At 36.9% G+C, this 18,956-nt stretch overlaps 1 protein-coding gene across 1 annotated transcript in view; it reads left to right on the top strand.

Moving 5' to 3' along the window:
* LOC103524627 overlaps positions 1-3,729 on the top strand; it is an 8,688-nt gene extending 4,959 nt beyond the window's left edge. Inside the window, exon 2 of the mRNA XM_008489656.3 lies at positions 3,317-3,729. Coding sequence (XP_008487878.1) covers positions 3,317-3,628 — 312 coding nt within the window. The 3' untranslated portion in view covers positions 3,629-3,729. The remainder of the gene's footprint in view (positions 1-3,316) is intronic.
* The last annotated feature ends 15,227 nt before the right edge of the window (positions 3,730-18,956 follow it).

The raw sequence follows: 18,956 nt of genomic DNA on the forward strand, positions 1-18,956 counted from the left end.
GAGTGTGGAGCTTTTTAGGATGCAGCTCAAGAAACAAATGAGATCTAGACAGTTGAAGCTGGAGGAATACTGAATACGTGTCGTTGTACCCTACTTCCTGAGACGGACTTGACCATAGTCCCATCCAGGTACCCTCAAAAGAGCCAGTGTTATTGTCTGTGGCTTGTCAGGGCTGCTTAAGTCTCTGCCGTTCCCGAGATATTGTTAAATTGCACCGAAAACCACCAAAAAGCGGTCAAAATAGCGCCAAGCGTTGCACCGATCTCAACCAAAAGTTTCGTGTCGCATCCTTGTCACATTTGACATCTATATACCGAATTTCAAGTCTCTAGCTCTTACCGTTCTCGAGATATTTTGTTTACAGACAGACACACAGAGTGTCACAGACAGACGGACAGACACACACACAGACCAATGGCTGAAACTTTGGATTTAGGCTCTAGGGACCTCAAAACGTGTGTTGGCACTAAAAACTCACCATCGAAAATTTGACCCGATTACATTACTTTCCTTCCTAATCCTATAGGATAAGGAAAGTCAAAAAAACAAACATAACCGAGGGTCCAAAAATTGGACCCTAAATACTGCCCTGATACCTACCTCTATGCATGCATCATGCATATATTATTCTTAGTCTAACACTAACACTGATTTACATATACCTACATATAAATTTGCCGTTTAATTGCACTCAATAAATTGCTCTTGTTTTCTATCATTGTTTATTGTTGCCATTGCCACAAGAAATCAAGCCCTCGTTCTTTTCCAAATTTTCTTTCTCCGATAACCACCAAATTTCATTACCTACATCATGATGTATTATGAGAGGAATTCATTAGAAAGGGAGAGAAAGAAGAATCAGAAACGAAAACTGAATTCCACTGAAATTTGATAGCACATTAGTATCAAGTTTCTCGTTTTTCAAGAGCCTTCCACTCATTTTTAGTCCGTCCTTCCTTTATTATTACTAATAATAAAAGGTATAGTGGACGGACTATTGTATTCGCTTCGGTGTCGGTCTGTCTGTCAGTCTGTCCCCATAGAAGGACTTATCCAAACCTGGTCGACTTATATATCAAATTAAAGGTCTTTTTACCAGGATCACGAAAATGGTGGTGCAAATTTTGTCCAGAAAACCATAAAGCCAAAAAACCAAAAAAATGTTTTGCGAAATATGTTTTTTCACATTTTTTCACACAAATGAGCTCTGATCTTGGAATTTGTCGCGACGACCTATGAACTCAATGCGGAAAGTTTTAGATAACACTTCAGTCGTTGATTAAGCCGGTTTTTCGCTCATGTATGTTACTAGCAGAGCAGGTCAATAAATGGTGGATGACTAACTTATATTGGGAATAACGAGAACGTGCTCTAGTCTTGGATTTTTAAATTTTATATTATAAGAACGAGATCCATTCACAGTTCACATTCATCAGTTCACACCACTGATCGCTCTATCTCTAGAACCACAACACCTAGGAAAGCTGAAATTTGGTTAGGAATATTCCCTTTTATGGTCTAGGTGTGCAATAAGAAAGATTTTGCGAAGAATCTAACCGATCCTGAGATATTGATCAATATTTTGGTATCGCTTAAAATCACTCCATAAGAGAAAGAAAAGTACCAAGAAGTGAAGGTGAAGAAAAGACTAAGCGCTGTCACTTGAATAAGGAAAATTGTTTCCTCCGCTCGCCTAATGAACATATTTAGTTTGCGGTATACATAGTATAGTATCTTAGTTTTGGTCAATTATCTAATACATAGTATATAACGAAGACAGAAGAGAATGCCTATTCCACAAGTTTACCATGAGTTTATGTTTTTAGTTTGATGACTACAAGTTCGGCCATGCCTTTTCCACAAGGTTGGCCATGCCTCGGGATGAACTAGTAAGTTATAAGAACGAGATCCATTCACTCATTCACATTTCACATTTCACATTTCATAGTTCACACACTGATCGCTCTATCTCGATAACCACAACACCTAGAAAGCTGAAATTTGGTAGGATTATTCCTTTTATGGTCTAGGTGTGCAATAAGAAAGGATTTTGCGAAAATCTAAACCGATCCTGAGATATGATCAATTTTTGATCGCTAAAATCTCCCCATAAGAAATACGCAGAGTGCAGAGACTGCGGGAGAGAAAACTTTTCCTCTCTCGCCTAATATTTGAGTTTCGTTTATGTTTTTAGTTTGATGACTACAAGTTCGGCCATGCCTTTTCCACAAGGTTGGCCATGCCTCGGGATGAACTAGTAAGTTATAAGAACGAGATCCATTCACTCATTCACATTTCACAGTTCACATTTCACATTTCATAGTTCACACACTGATCGCTCTATCTCTATAACCACAACACCTAGAAAGCTGAAATTTGGTAGGATTATTCCTTTTATGGTCTAGGTGTGCAATAAGGAAGGATTTTGCGAAAATCTAAACCGATCCTGAGATATGATCGATTTTTGATCGCTAAAATCTCCATAAGAAATACACAGAGTGCAGAGACTGCGGGATAGAAAACTTTTCCTCGCTCGCCTAATATTTGAGTTTCGTTTATGTTTTTAGTTTGATAACTACAAGTTCGGCCATGCCTTTTCCACAAGTTTGGCCATGCCTCGGGATGAACTAGCGGGATTCCGGAGCGAAGCGACGGAATTCAGCTAGTCATTACATAAAAGTAAAATCAAAAAATCAAATCAAGAATAAAATAATAAACTGAATATTAAACAAATTAAGTAGGTACATAGGTATTCTTTAACCACGATCGAATAAAATACGGGCTAAAAAATTCCCGGAGGGACGGACCCAGCTTGTTCTTTTTCGGGCGTTGCCGCTAATGGGGTGAAACTCAATATGGTTGATAAAAAGGTAGGTAAATAAATAAATTCCGGTAAACACAAAAATTTGATATTGTTTTTTTTCAAGCGTTTCACTGTTGACTTGGCTTTTATTTTTCCACATCGTTATTGTTGTCTTTGGTACAAGTTTGAGCTCGATCCGACAATTAGTAATGGCATTGAAGTTTTTTACTTCCTATTACCACAGTATTTATTTACAATATAAACGGTTTCCCTTTACTATCTATTACAAATCAACAACCTAACTATCAAAAACGAAAAATAAACGGGGAAGAAATACCTATATGTGTACCTATTGCCTATCTAATACATATTTAACTGGCCTAGCTGGAACAGGTATAAATAATTGTTAAAAATGAAGAAATTGGTTAAAGCTAGCTACATGTTACTTTATGTGTTCTCATTTCAGTTCTCTTACATAGTAGCTACATGTGACTTTATGTGTTCTCATTTCAGTTCTCTTCTACTCGTCGCTCTGCACTCACTCGTCTGCTTCTATATCTTACTCACTCATTTGCATTCCTTCGCAAGTACGCCTCACTACGTCTGTATGAAACGCTCATGATGTTTTCCTCGGAATTCACGGAGGAAGGTGGAATGATATCGGATGATGATCTCGAGTTATCCCTCAAGCTGTTGTCGGAAACAGACTGGTCGGATGGGAAAGATAAGGATCGACTGAAAGTGGCTCGGGATACACTGTGTGGAATTTATCAGGTTACACTTCCATTGACTAGAGCCACGGTTGCTGTCAATACAACTGCTTAGTGATGAAAATTTAATGTTGCCGGTGGGTACTGGGCTCAATACGACGCTATAGTTGAACAATGAGAAATTAATTGCTAGGTACTTGAATATTTTTAGACTCCTATTATTATTATTATTTATTTTTAAGTTGTGATGTGGAATGGCAAGTTGTATCCTCTTCTCTTGTGTCCTCCCTGTTAATCCTATGTAAGACCATGGCCTGTAACATTTTTTTTTTTTTTTTAAGTAACTCTAGTTTTCCATTTGATGAGCTAGTGGCGTTAGCACGTTCTCAAAACCATATTTTTTTTTTTTTTTTAAGTAACTCTAGTTTTCCATTTGATGAGCTAGTGGCGTTAGCACGTTCTCAAAACCATTCTCTCTCTCTCTCTCTCTCTTTCTCTCTCTCATCTACTTCGCTTATTCAAAAATCCAAACCAATTGCAAAACTATCGAGTTAAAACGTAAACCTTCACTTCGTTCGGTCAATTACTTACCTTTGTACTTCTAAATTTTGATCTTTTATAATAGTGTTGTTGTCTTTTTCTCTCTCTCTTTTTCGTCATTTTACTTAATGTTCTTTTTTACTTTGAATTGTAACTGTAATTGACCTCTATACATATAACAATATTGAGATTGACAATGCACCAAATAAATAATCTTTTTTTTTTTAAGAGGTTTGACAGAGGGAATTGTAACTGCTATGGTCTTATCGTCCCGAAATCGAAGAGAGAAGGAAGACAGGATAGGAGAAAGCCAGCCGTTCCGAGAACGAACACTATCCCATCAGGATAAAATTGATTTGTTCTGACCTCAAACTTTTTACCCCAGCACGACATCTTGTGACGAAATCACTAAAATATCCCATTGTATTTATAGTTTTATACCTATTTATAATGGCTATGAAAGCCAGAAGAAGCCTATCTAATACATATTTAACTGGCCTAGCTGGAACAGGTATAAATAATTGTTAAAAATGAAGAAATTGGTTAAAGCAAAAAAAAAAAAAAGTTAGGAAAATATTGACAGAGTTTTTGGAAAGAGTCTGTTAAAAGACGAGAATTAAAAAATAATAATAAAAGTACAGTAAAGGAACAAAAAGAGAAAACAGAAAGACTAGAATAAATCATAGGACTAGAAAATTGATAATATCACTGCAAATACCTAGAATAATGATTAAAATGATTTCTAATTGAGGATAGCGAGCTATACTCAGTGGCTATACTACACAGTATAGCGAGCAAGCAAGCTAGATACTAGTAACCCACCAAAAAATAGCACTTCGTGGCAAAAAAAAGACCCCGCCAAGTCGTTCCTCCCAAAATAAATCAAATGCCCCAAATTTCGGGTTATTTCCGGTTAAAAATGCCATAATAACATCATTGGGTAAGTTTTGGTAAGTTCGGATCATTTCCCAGTGGCAAACATCATAGTAACATAATGGAGCAGTTGCAAATGGGTAAAATCTGAGGTCAAAACTCTGAAAAAAAATAACTGTAAAAGGTTGAAAATTCAATTTTTATCTTCCGTTCTAATGAAAGAGTTCAAAGATGTGTGACGTCAAACTTTACGCAGTTGTTTTTTTCGTTCGCTAGGTAGCGCCAGTATGCAAGCACGCTTGCGGAGGAGCAGAAAGAAATGCGCAGAAACGTATGCGCACAAACACATTAATGTGTTGCCTGCGAGGGAGCTTTGCTCGAGACATTTGAATTCATTTTTTTTTTTCCGTTCTAATGAAAGAGTTCTAAGATGTGTGACGTCAGACTTTACGCAGTTGTTTTTTTCGTCCGCTAAGTGAAACGTATGCACACAAACACATTAATGTGTTGCCTGCGAGGGAGCTTTGCTCGAGACATTTGATGTGACGTCATCGTGTACGGGAGCGTATGCCGTGACGTCAAAGTTCACGATTTACCGGTATTTTTTAAATCGATTTATCTCGGGATCTAGAAGTCGTAGAAGAAAAAGAAAAATTCCGTTGATCCTCATTATTTTTCCCTGCTCTATGACTTTGAAACATGACCCAAGTAAGCGCAACTGATCTATTGGTTAACTTTCATGTAGCTGGTCCTAACCAACGTTGGATATCACCCCATCAGGTAAAAACCGGCATCGGTATTTAAGAAGAAAAGCAGCCTTTAATCAGATGTAGGTAAGGCCAAATACGTCGCTGTCCTCAATTGTCTATATTGAAATCAGATGATATCTGTGCAGTTTTAATGTTTCGTCATTGTAATAAAATTTACATTTTCCAGACTTGAAAGAGTTGATATTGAAATCAGATGATATCTGTGCAGTTTTAATGTTTCGTCATTGTAATAAAATTTACATTTTCCAGACTTGAAAGAGTTGATATATGTATTTCTTTTCCTTTTATACCGTTTGAAACGGTCAGAAATACGGGACGGTTGGCAACCTCAGTAGGTATACCTACCTACATTTGTATCACGTACACGTACCTATGTATTATGTATGAATCCAACAAACATCGTTATTAATTTTAAGATTTAGACACTATTCTCACTTTCAAATTTCGACTGACTTTAGACTTTTTAACAGTTGCACAATGGCTGCAGGGGTCAAATTGGGACACACGAGCCTCGGTTTCATGATTCCGAGTTCTATACCATACATGATGCACACAAGCACCTACCAGAGAAATTCCGTACACACACACAACAAAGCCTTCATGCGGTTTCCAAAACATTTTTACTTTCTATTTTGGAATAGTATGTTTGATGACTGATATTCTGTATAAAATTGTATTCTAATTTGATTTACTTGGCCAGAAATCAACCAGGAATAGACATGCAATGCTGTCTGATAGGGATTGGCACTGGCAGACCTCATGGGTCATGGGATAATGTGCCTATCGGAAACAAACTAAAGTCCATAAAACCAGATACATATTGAGAAATGGCCATCTTGCAATAGAAAAACAAGATTAGGATTTCGATGAGACTGAATTTCTGAAGATTTTAGACCAAAATGTTCAAAAATTTTGCCTGCGGCGCTGTTATTATATTCTAAAAAAAAAATAAAAAAAATGCCAGTTCACCTATAGTAAATACCTATTAGGGGCCCAAAGCCAGATCAAAGAGAAATGGCTGTAGTAGTCTTGAGGTCATTATCTTGGTCAAAGGTCATTTATCTTGAAAAAGTTTGGCCTGCGGCGCAGTTATTTCATGGTGCAAATGGAGGACTCAAGAAATTTAACAGACCTGAGAACATTGCTTGGAAAAAAAAATCGGCTGCGGCGCAGTGGGAATAGGGTATAAAATCTTCGAAAAGTAGACTGGAAATTTTGAAAAATTGGACTGGGAAACCGGGAAAAGTCAGGGAATTTTATTTTTCCATTTTGGTAGACACCCTGGTCAGGCTTAAAATAGCGATTTTCTATCTACGAGTAGGTACCCTTTCCATTGAAGCTAGAGTTTAATAAGCAAGTATAGGTTAACATATACACTGTGTTCATAAAGTCCCAGGCCACCCTTGTAACTTTTTTTTTTTTTTTTTTTTTTTTTTTACTGTTCATTCTAGGAAGTTAAAATTTTTAAATGGGGATTTGTGATAGGTACATCATATCAAAGGCATTACAAAGGTAGTTCTACAGTGGAAGTTTGACACAGATCCGATAACGAGGGCCGGAGTTTTGGCCTATTGCTTTTCTTTTTATATATAAATGACCTCTGCTACTCGATTCCTGGATGCGAAAGTATTCTTTTTGCAGATGACACAACTCTAATAAATAGAGGACGTGACTCGGTCCAACTAGAGTCGGAAATAGCTTAGATCCAAACGCAGAAATGGTTTATAAGCAACAAATTAAATCCAAACCCCAATAAAACCAAGAAACAATTTAAAAGGTATAGTGGACGGACTATTGTATTCGCTTCGGTGTCGTCTGTCTGTCGGTCGGTCTGTCCCCCATTCACATTAAAAAACATATGTAAAAGGTATAGTGGACGGACTATTGTATTCGCTTCGGTGTCGTCTGTCTGTCGGTCGGTCTGTCCCCCATTCACATTAAAAAACATAGAAACAAATAGAGAGCCTATCCGTTACTTAGGTTTTCAAATGGACAACAGACTAAATTGGTCACATCACGTTGTCACATTATGTGCCAAACTGTCATCCAGACTTTATCTCCTTCATAAACTGAGAACATCTGTTTCACAAAATTGGCTTTTAAACTCATATTATGCAACATTTGATTCTCATATTCGATATGGACTACTTTTGTGGGGACATACAATTATTAGTCGAAAAGTATTTATAATGAGAACATCTGTTTCACAAAATTGGCTTTTAAACTCATATTATGCAACATTTGATTCTCATATTCGATATGGACTACTTTTGTGGGGGCATACAATTATTAGTCGAAAAGTATTTATAAAGCAAAAAATTGCCCTTCGCATCATTTTTGGTAAGCACTTCAGATTCCATGCTAAACCTCTGTTTATTGAAAATGATATATTAACTCTGCCATGCCTATATATTCTTACCTGTCTATTATATGTTAAGGATAATATAAGCTCATATGAAATATTGAGTGAGGGCAGTACTTACCATACTATCGGATCATTTCCCAGTGGCAAACATCATAGTAACATAATGGAGCAGTTGCAAATGGGTAAAATCTGAGGTCAAAACTCTGACGTATTTTCATCCAAAATCCCGTTTTTTTTTTGACGTTTTAGGTCGCTTGTCCCGTTTTGGGCTGAAAATGATCTGGCAACCCTGACACCCCAGAAAAAAAAAAAAAAAAAAAAAATACTGTCTGAGAATACCTACATATGGTTGAGTTTAAAGTTTGGAGGTTTTAAAAGATGAGTGTTTCACCGCCGCGCGCCGTTTAGCAAAATGAAACAACTGCTACATTGGACGCATGTGGTCTGTTTGAAATCTCGAGAACGGTATAGTAAAAGCTAGAGACTCGAAATTTGGTATGTACCTAGTCTACAAATGTTACGAGGATGCAACTTGAAACTTTTGGTTAAGATGGGTGCAGCGCAGCGGTTGGCGGTATTTTGACATCTTTTTGGCGGTTATCGGCCCTACTGACTAAACGGTTAGAGATGTGTCAAAATTTATAAGAGAAGACCCCCCCCCCGCCCAAATTATATACGCAGCTAAAACTCTAAAAAAAAAAAAAGAAGCCCCCCCCCCCCCAAATTATAAACGGCGCAAAAAAAAAAAAAAAAAAAAAAAAAAAAAAAAAAAACTTCATTAACATCGGATTAATGTGTTTCAATCTAATTTTGGTAGTTTTCGACCTATTTTTGGTGGTTTTCAGCTGTACTGACTAAACGGTCAATAGGATAAGGAAAGTCGTGTGATAACACCAGATTTTTTTTATTCAAGATAAAAAGGCTTCTGCAATAAGCGGAGATTAGCAAACTCTCTCTCTCTCTTTCAGTGCACATCACACCTGAACTGTGTCTCTTCCCATCATTAATGTAAGAGAAGAAAATTGCAACAAGAAAGCTTTTAGCAAAAAATGTAGAAAAGAAGAAGAAGGCTTAGGTAATACTTTCTGCAAAGCGAAACAGAAGGCCTAAGGGAGAAGTGTGTGGGTTAAAGAGAGTCAGTTTTAACTGTTTGCACAATGTTTACCCATAAATAATAACGAAATTATTCCGGTAAACACAAAAATTTGATATTGTTTTTTTCAAGCGTTTCATTGTTGACTTGGCTTTTATTTTTCCACATCGTTATTGTTGTTTGCGTTACCGATTAGCTGGAGCTTACACACGGACCAAGGAGTTTACACTGAGTGGTGAGTGCGAGTTGTTTTTGAAGCGACGCGACCTCCAACAGGACATTAATTTCAGGTTTCCTCCTCTTCTTCAAGAGAAGTGAATAATTTTTAATTTCTAATTTCATTAATAAATCTGAAGAAAAAACAGTTGATTTTAAAAAATTGAGTGGTACCTAGGTACTAGGTATATAAAATTAATGTGTATCTACCGACAGGCATCTAGTATCTCTATATCTTCCTTTTCCCATTTTGCGAAAGAAAAGTTTGATGCTAATGACAGTGATGAACTAACGACCTTTATAAACCACTTATTCTGTATTAGCTAGAAATAAAGAAACCTCACCTAGGTAATATAAACTAGTAGGTAAATTTAATAAATTAAATACCTACCAAAGATTGTCGTTACTAGCGGCCATAGCACGTTGAATGCACCAGTTCAAAATGGATCACCAAAGTAGAGCAACGTTGCGCGTGGTTAGTATCCGATTGGGTGTCCATCTGGTGATAGCTTTTCCCAGCCCAGCTCAAGACCCACAAAAGAAAGACCTAATACTTATTGCCTACTACTTCTTTACCATGCTTCATATTAAACTCTTCAAGGTGGAAAGCACATAAATGACACTTTGTTTCTGATCATATATTTGTGCTCTGCTCCACAAAGAATATCTACTAGACTAGGGTAATGTAAGGTGGAAAGTCTGTACTGTACCTACCTACGTATTATACAGTAATAATACCTACCTATATAAGTACATATTGTATATGATAAAAAATATAGAGAGAGCTATTGTAACTAAAACATCAAAGATTTTTTGCTTCTTTGAAAACTCGTGTGGCTTTTTAGTTAGTCATTGTCGAGTCTGCCGTAGATTAACTAAAACATCAAAGATTTTTTGCTTCTTTGAAAACTCGTGTGGCTTTTTAGTTAGTCATTGTCGAGTCTGCCGTAGATCAAAAGCAAAAGCGTCGAAAATTTTATACACTCTGTGTGGAAGTATAATGTATTATAGGACTTGAAAATGAAAAGTAAGTAGAAGGTAGAGTTGTATTTTATTATGTGACTTTTTTATATTCAACATGGCTGAACTAATGAGATATGAATTTTCATCTTCAACACCCTGGCTGCCAAAGTGTAAAAGCATATTCATTTTGATTACCCATTGAAACCCATGTATTGAAACATCTCCATTAATCAAACCTGCCTCGGTAAGTAGTGGTCAAGGCGCTCGCCTGGTAAACAGGAGGGCGTGGGTTCAATCCCAGCCGAGGTATAGAATTTTATCCTCAAAGGGAGAAGTGTGTGGGTTAAAGAGAGTCAGTTTTAACTGTTTGCACAATGTTTACCCATAAATAATAACGAAATTGGTACCTAGGTATAAAGTTACAAAATTTGAAATATGAGGGAAGTGTTCATTTACAAGATTACATTCATCAGGTTGAAAAATATGCAAATGCACTTGATTTGCACACCTAGCCGAGGACAAACTATGTCTAGAGCTAGGTATATTTACACACCTAGCCGAGGACAAACTATGTCTAGAGCTAGGTATATTTACACACCTAGCCGAGGACAAACTATGTCTAGAGCTAGGTATATTTACACACCTAGCCGAGGACAAACTATGTCTAGAGCTAGGTATATTTACACACCTAGCCGAGGACAAACTATGTCTAGAGCTAGGTATATTTACACACCTAGCCGAGGACAAACTATGTCTAGAGCTAGGTATATTTACACACCTAGCCGAGGACAAACTATGTCTAGAGCTAGGTATATTTACACACCTAGCCGAGGACAAACTATGTCTAGAGCTAGGTATATTTACACACCTAGCCGAGGACAAACTATGTCTAGAGCTAGGTATATTTACACACCTAGCCGAGGACAAACTATGTCTAGAGCTAGGTATATTTACACACCTAGCCGAGGACAAACTATGTCTAGAGCTAGGTATATTTACACACCTAGCCGAGGACAAACTATGTCTAGAGCTAGGTATATTTACACACCTAGCCGAGGACAAACTATGTCTAGAGCTAGGTATATTTACACACCTAGCCGAGGACAAACTACATATGTCTAGAGCTAGGTATATTTACACACCTAGCCGAGGACAAACCTGCTTTTTGGTCCGTCTTTCTTTTATTATTACAATATTAATAAAAAGGTATAAGGGACGGACTATCGGACTATTGTGTTCGCTTCGGTGTCGTCTGTCACTCTGTCTGTCTGTCCCCATGGAAGGACTTATCCAAACCTAGCCGATCTATATATCAAATTAAAGTATCGTAAGTAAGTTAACATGTTCTGTCCATTTCAAGTGATTGTCTAGTATAATTCCCAAGTATCGTACGTTAGACTGTCTTTGTAAAGTAATCGTTCTGTTTTCAATATCAGTGACCTGGAGAATTAAAGTATCGTAAAGTAAGTTAACATGTTGATGATGATATTGCTGAGTCGTGATCTTTGTTGAAGGTCGTTAATCTCATCCTTTGCATTTGCCAAGTTCTTGGTCAAATGTTTATTTTCTTGTCTTTGCTCATTGAGTTGTGTCTCTAGTTGTTCTATTTTCTTGTTCTGTTCTTTTACCAGCTCCAAAATTATTGTTCACATTTACATTAACAAATTTCATGAAAATTGATAGTAAAAATGAGCATCAAAACATTACAATAATGGCTTTATATCGCTCTCCAGAAGGTAATCCTACAAACTTCATTGATGAATTAGATACATATTTAACACATAACTATAAAAACAAAGATAAATATATTATAATAGGAGACATTAATATTAACATATTAACACAAAACATCACAGATATAGGACAAGATTATTTAGATACAATTCACAGACATAATTTTACACCTCACATTACACAGCCAACTAGAGTACAAATTATTACAAGAAATAACACACAACAAAACTACGTCACTACCTCTTGTATTGATCACGTTATGTCTAGAGATCGAAATTCGTCGGCAACAATAAAATCAGCAATAATTCAATCTCACATAACAGATCATTATTGCATTGCTACAAAAATTAATTTCCAAACTGAAAAGGCAGAAAACAGATTAATAACGAAAACTTACAAAAAAATCAACTATGAACTTCTTACAGAAAAATTTGAACAAATTGATTGGGCTTTTCTTTCGATAGTTTTTTTGAAAAATATCGATAACTATCGATGGCGCCGACTATCGATAGTTCTCCTCCTCTATCACTCTGTCTGTCTGTCTGTCTGTCTGTCTAACCCCATAGAAGGACTTATCCAAACCTAGTCGACCTATGTATATCAAATTAAAGGTGTTTTTACCAGGAACACGAAAGTGGTGGTGCAAATTTTCTACAGAAAACCATAAAGCCAAAAAAACAAGAAAAAAAAACGGTTTTTGGGGGATTTTTGGTGCAAATTTTGTCCAGAGAACCATAAAGCCCAAAAACCATTTTGTGGGTTTTGGGGGATTTTTTTCACATTTTCTCACACAAATGAGCTCTGATCTTGAATTTTGTCGCGACGACCTATAAACTCAAAGCGAGAAAGTTTTAGGACACTGTCGATAAGACCGGTTTTAGCGTCACCTATGTTAAGCTACGCCGAGCAAGGCCAATAAATGGATGGGTGACTTGAACCTTATATTTACCGGTTTTAGCGTCACCTATGTTAAGCTACGCCGAGCAAGGCCAATAAATGGATGGGTGACTTCAACACTATATTGGTAGTTGTGTATTAGGAAACATTAAAAGGAATAAAGGGAGAACGGGCTCTAGTCTTGATTTCAAATCATTACATGAAAGTAAAATCTAAAATCAAATCAATAATAATAATAATAGGTACTAATAATAATAATAATTTGAATATTAAACAAATTAGGTAGGTACATAAGTATTCTTTAACCACGATCGAATAAACTACGGGCTAAAAAATTCCCGGAGGGACGGGCCCAGCTTGTTTTCTAAAGAGGCTATTCATTTCTTTCTTTGATTAGGCAGAGAGAGGGAGAGAAAGAAATCCCTCTTTGATGTTTTGCCGTCGCAAGCCCTCTTGAATATCTTCTTCATTTTAAAGAGCTAACTCCTTGCATTGTTTCTACACGAGAGCTTTTATTGTGTGCTTGTGTTTTTCACACATGTTTGCTGTTGTATAGAATAGGGGGTCTTAGCGACGTGACGTCATCTTCAAGAAGAATATACTTCCTATTTTTTGTAATTAGGCGAAATGCTACTGCGACAGAGAATCTATACCTACGCGTTTCGAACGTGAGCTTTTCGTCCCATCAAACACCGAGGTATTTGGTGCACCGCGTCCGATGGATTCTGCCGCCGCTAAATCTCGACTCAAACTATTGCCGAACAGCACGTAGCAGCACTTGTAAATAACCAACTGAATCCGATTCCTCGTCAGCCAAACCTGAACTGTCTCCATCGCTTCACTTGCTCTTTCCTCGACTTCAGTGCGTGACCTACCCGTTACTAGTATGGCCACGTCAACATGTATTGGCGGTGCTTTATGTGTACCTACTTGTATGGGTAAGTAGTAAGCATGAGCGTAGCCGGCGACGGTTAGACAAGGTAAGGTTTGAGTAGAGTCCTATGTTAGACAAGGTAAGGTTTGAGTAGAGTCCTATGTTAGACAAGGTAAGTTTTGAGTAGAGTCCTATGTTAGACAAGGTAAGGTTTGAGTAGAGTTCTATGTTAGACAAGGTAAGGTTTGAGTAGTCCTGAAGAGTCTCGGGGTAAAGAGGGTGATGTTTACTCCCCTCTGCTTTTTGGTCCGTCTTTCTTTTATTATTACAATATTAATAAAAAGGTATAAGGGACGGACTATCGGACTATTGTGTTCGCTTCGGTGTCGTCTGTCACTCTGTCTGTCTGTCCCCATGGAAGGACTTATCCAAACCTAGCCGATCTATATATCAAATTAAAGTATCGTATACCAGGAACCCCCCCCCCCCCCATCCTCGTTTGACAAATTTTCTCCAAAAATAGGGTTCAAGTCACTTGATTTCACTAAACTCTTTTTCTCTGATCTATGAGCTTGAAATACAAGATGTAGGAGCTACAATCGAATTTCAAATCCTCAGTGCGGCAGGAGTTCCTGAGATTTTTCGGTTTTTTAGTCCGTCCTAATTACAATAGTAATAAAAAGGTATAAGGGACGGACTATTGTATTCGCTTCGTTAGTCCGTCCTAATTACAATAGTAATAAAAAGGTATAAGGGACGGACTATTGTATTCGCTTCGGTGTCTGTCAGTTGGTCGGTCGGTCTGTCGGTCGGTCTGTCCCCATAGAAGGACTTATCCAAACCTGGTCGACCTATACAGGGTGTCCCAGAAAATAGTAATAAAAAGGTATAAGGGACGGACTATTGTATTCGCTTCGTTAGTCCGTCCTAATTACAATAGTAATAAAAAGGTATAAGGGGAGACCATAAGATTTGGGAGCAAAAAACACTCAGATTTGATAGGTCACACTTGTACTTTATAAGCACTTTTGTGATTCGCGTTTTTCGCATTCGCGAAAACCGCGAATCGCAAAAATTCGAGTGAGTAGTCGATTATACTTCAAATTTAACGTAGAAAACGAATATGCAATAAAAAAATAGGGGTTCTTATTTAAAAATCTAAAGTTGGTACCCGATTCGCGGACTTCGCGAATCTCGATATTGCCAAAATGTCCGCTTCAAAAATCAAAAAGTTACGGGTTTTTTTGTTTTTCGAAAATTTCGAACAGGCTCCGAGAAAATCAGTTAAAGCATAAATTCTGGGACACCCTGTATATCCCAAGAGCAAATTGTACAAGAATAGAAAATAAGTGGACTGTATCACCACAGGCGCTGTAAAACACCGAAGAGAAACGTATGTGACACAGGTCTTTACCTTGAATAGAATCAGCAGCTGGCATCATACTAACAAGAAAACTCGCCCCCATCTAACCCCCCAGCCCCCACATACATACAACCCTAAGGATAAATCTAAAGGAAAGAGGTTACCGGGCTGTAGGTATGACACCCTGAACATTGTCTAGAGAAACTGCCGCTTTGAGTTCCAAGATTCGCTTTGATTCAGATTTGAAGAGATGTAGGATGTAGGTAGGTAATCCAAATTAATCCAATAAATTTACTAGAAGTAAAAGTCGCAGGCACTCAGTAAAAATCACAACACTTGTCTTGGACGAAATTAAAGAGCGGTAAATTTAAAGCTAGACGCTTTCACAATTGTACTAATATTCACAAATCGCGTAGGTACAAGAAAATTCCCTAGTTGTGAAAATCAAATCTCCTAGTTGGAGTCGTACCGCGAGAGAGAAGGGAAAAGTACACACGTACACCAAGATGTGTCACTGTTAAGCTCAATGAGAACTGAGAAGACTAGACCAGTGTTTCTTAATTGGTGTTCCGCGGAACCTAGGGGTTCCGCGAGCTGACGGCAAGGGTTCCCGATCTAAATAGACTGAGTCGACTTGGGTACCTGGTAAGTTGGATGAAATGTAGTTCAGATATTGAAGAAGGTTAGTCGACACAGATTTTCGACACAGGGGTGCAATCTTGAAAGTTCAGGGTTCCGCAAAGATGTTCATCTTTTGAAAAGGGTTCCGCGGGCCAAACTAATTAAGAAACACTGGAGTCGTACCGCGAGAGAGAAGGGAAAAGTACACACGTACACCAAGATGTGTCACTGTTAAGCTCAATGAGAACTGAGAAGACTAGACTATTAAATTTTATTATTTTACACCAGTACAGGGTAGCCGATAGGCTAGCATGTAAGAATCAAAAGTTAACGCGCGACTAAACTGAATGCCTGATCATTTGTTATTTAACCCTTGAGGGTTCTATACAGGTTAACCCATTAGGTATGGCGTTAACACTATTTATTAATGAAAATCTGAAGTTATTCAGTGTTAAACTTTGTTCTATAGTGGGCATAACTACCGAGCTGTTTTTTTTTTTTTTTTTTTTTAAATTTTTTTTTTTATGGGGGAAAAAAACGCGTGGACCGGGTTTTTTTTTTTTTTTTTTTTTTTTTTTTAATTTCAAAAATACGTACATACCTTCTGGTAACAATTTCGCCAAACAACTCATTTTACCAAAAATCGACTTACACGGTAGTGAAATTTGGACGACGACGATATTTTTAGATATTAGTGCTTTATTTAGACTGTTCAATTAGGACATGTAGTCCCTTTATTTCAACAGCTTAAAATTGCACCACTTTATTTATATAATACTATGTAGAAAGGTACCTACCTATACAAAAATAATAGCAATGGCATACAACATGTTCATATCCATAGGTTGTTCCTAAAGGCCTAGCACACAGAAGTTTTTATACAGTTATTTTTGGTCACCCTGTTCGTTATATACCAACTTATTTATTTACCGTTGTTCCTATAAAGGCCTAGCACACAGAAGTTTTTATACAGTTATTTTTGGTCACCCTGTTCGTTATATACCAACTTATTTATTTACTTTATGGTCGGTCTCAACTCTCAAGTATATAGGTTCAATCTCAGGTATGGCGGACGCAACTCGGATGACCTTTTTTTGAGTTGGGACGCAAATCGGATGATTTGGGATTTTTGGACGCATCTGGTGTTCCTCCGAAAATTTGAATTTCAATTTCTCTTGACTTGGTCAATTTCAATTGACCAGAACTCCGGCCTTGGTTGTCGGAATGAGCTCAAACTTGTACCAAAGTACTACGTTCTTTAAGACCTTTGATATGATGTATCACAAGTAGGGGGTTTTTATTTAAGATTTTAAAATTGACCCCTGATTGAGATCCCCTTAATATAGGTTCCCCTTGAAAATAAAGAAATATGTTTTTAAGGATTTTTCCGAATTCCCAACGGTTCTCGAGTTTTCGAGTTTTCAGGGGTGGCAACTATTTAAACACCCTGTATACGTACATATAATAATAATAATAATAATAATAATAATAATAATAATAATAATAATAATAACACCCTGTAAAGGAGATAAACCGAAATAATAATAATAATAATAATAATAATAATAATAATAATAGTGCTTATTTATACTGCTCGCATAGGACTGAAAAGTCACTTTACTCCAGCAGTAGGCTACTACTATTATTGCGGTCAAATTCTCAAATTATATTGAGGATAAAATTCCATACCTCGGCTGGGATTGAACCCACGCCCTCCTGTTTACCAGTCGAAATAAATGAATTAGAGAAAACTACATCCTACATCTCTTCAAGTGTGTGTGTGTGTGTGTGGACTAAGGACTGGTCGACCACTAATATTCTACATAAAATACATAGGTATACATAGATAGGTGTATATTTGTAAATCTTTTTGTGAATAATGTTGAGCTCTAGCTAAGATTCAGGAAGAGTAGTACGTTCATTCAAGTTTAGGTTTAGGAAACATGCGGAACAATGAGACACTCGGAACAGAGAGATAAACGAGTTTCCCGCTCTCCTATACTTTGTAAAGGAACAGGGGAAATGTTTTTTTTTTTTTCTTCTTCTTTTTTTTTCTGTCGAAGCCTAACGAGTTATAAAAGGAAGGTACATCGAACGACCAAGGAGGAAGGTGTTTAATATACGGAAGAAAGATACTATTGTGAATAACAGGGTTGAAAAAAAAAAAAAAATAAGAGTGAATTATACATCTGAACTTGAAATTCCATGAGGATTCCGAAAATAATAATAAAAAGTAAAAAGTAGTACCTACCTATAAGTAAATGTGTAAATCGTTAACCTAGATATGTATCTACCTAGTTATACTTAGGTACCTATCTACTTTTTGAGTGGAATAGTGGATTTGGACATCAAGTAGGTACTACCTTCCCGTGTCAATTGAAGAAGAAAAAATGTCGAAGAATTTATTTTTGTTTTAACTTACTAATATAAGTTATCGTCTAGAATAGTCTAGATCGTATCCAATACAATCTAGCCATTTGTAATATTGTTACAAAAAAACCCGTAACTTTTTGATTTTTGAAGCGGACATTTTGGCAATATCGCGATTCGCGAAAAATTTCGCAAAGTCTGCGAATCGGGTACCAACTTTGGATTTTTAAATTAGAACCCCTATTTTTTATTGCATATACGTTTTTTACGTTAAATTTGAAGTATAATCGACTACTCACTCGAATTTTTGTGATTTTCGCAAATCGCAAGATTTGCGCGGTGTTCGCGAAATCCGCGAATCCTACATGTTTTCCAAAGGTACGTGTGTGACATATCAAATCATGCTATTTTTTACTTCTAAATCTTTTGGTGATATTATTTTTCCAATTCACTTCATTTTTGACTGTTCGCGGTGTTCGCGAAGTTCGCGAACAGTCAAAAATGAAGTGAATTGAAAAAATATTATCACCACAAGGTTTAGAAGTAAAAAACAGATGATTTGGTATGTCACACACGTACCTTTAAATGAATTATAGGATTCGCGGATTTCGCGAAATCCGCGAACAGTCAAAAATGAAGTGAATTGAAAAAATATTATCACCACAAGGTTTAGAAGTAAAAAACACATGATTTGGTATGTCACACACGTACCTTTAAATGAATTATAGGATTCGCGGATTTCGCGAACACCGCGAACAGTCAAA

This window comes from Diaphorina citri, unplaced genomic scaffold (genome assembly GCF_000475195.1).
Source record: "Diaphorina citri unplaced genomic scaffold, Diaci psyllid genome assembly version 1.1 scaffold109, whole genome shotgun sequence".
Taxonomy (NCBI): domain Eukaryota; kingdom Metazoa; phylum Arthropoda; class Insecta; order Hemiptera; family Psyllidae; genus Diaphorina; species Diaphorina citri.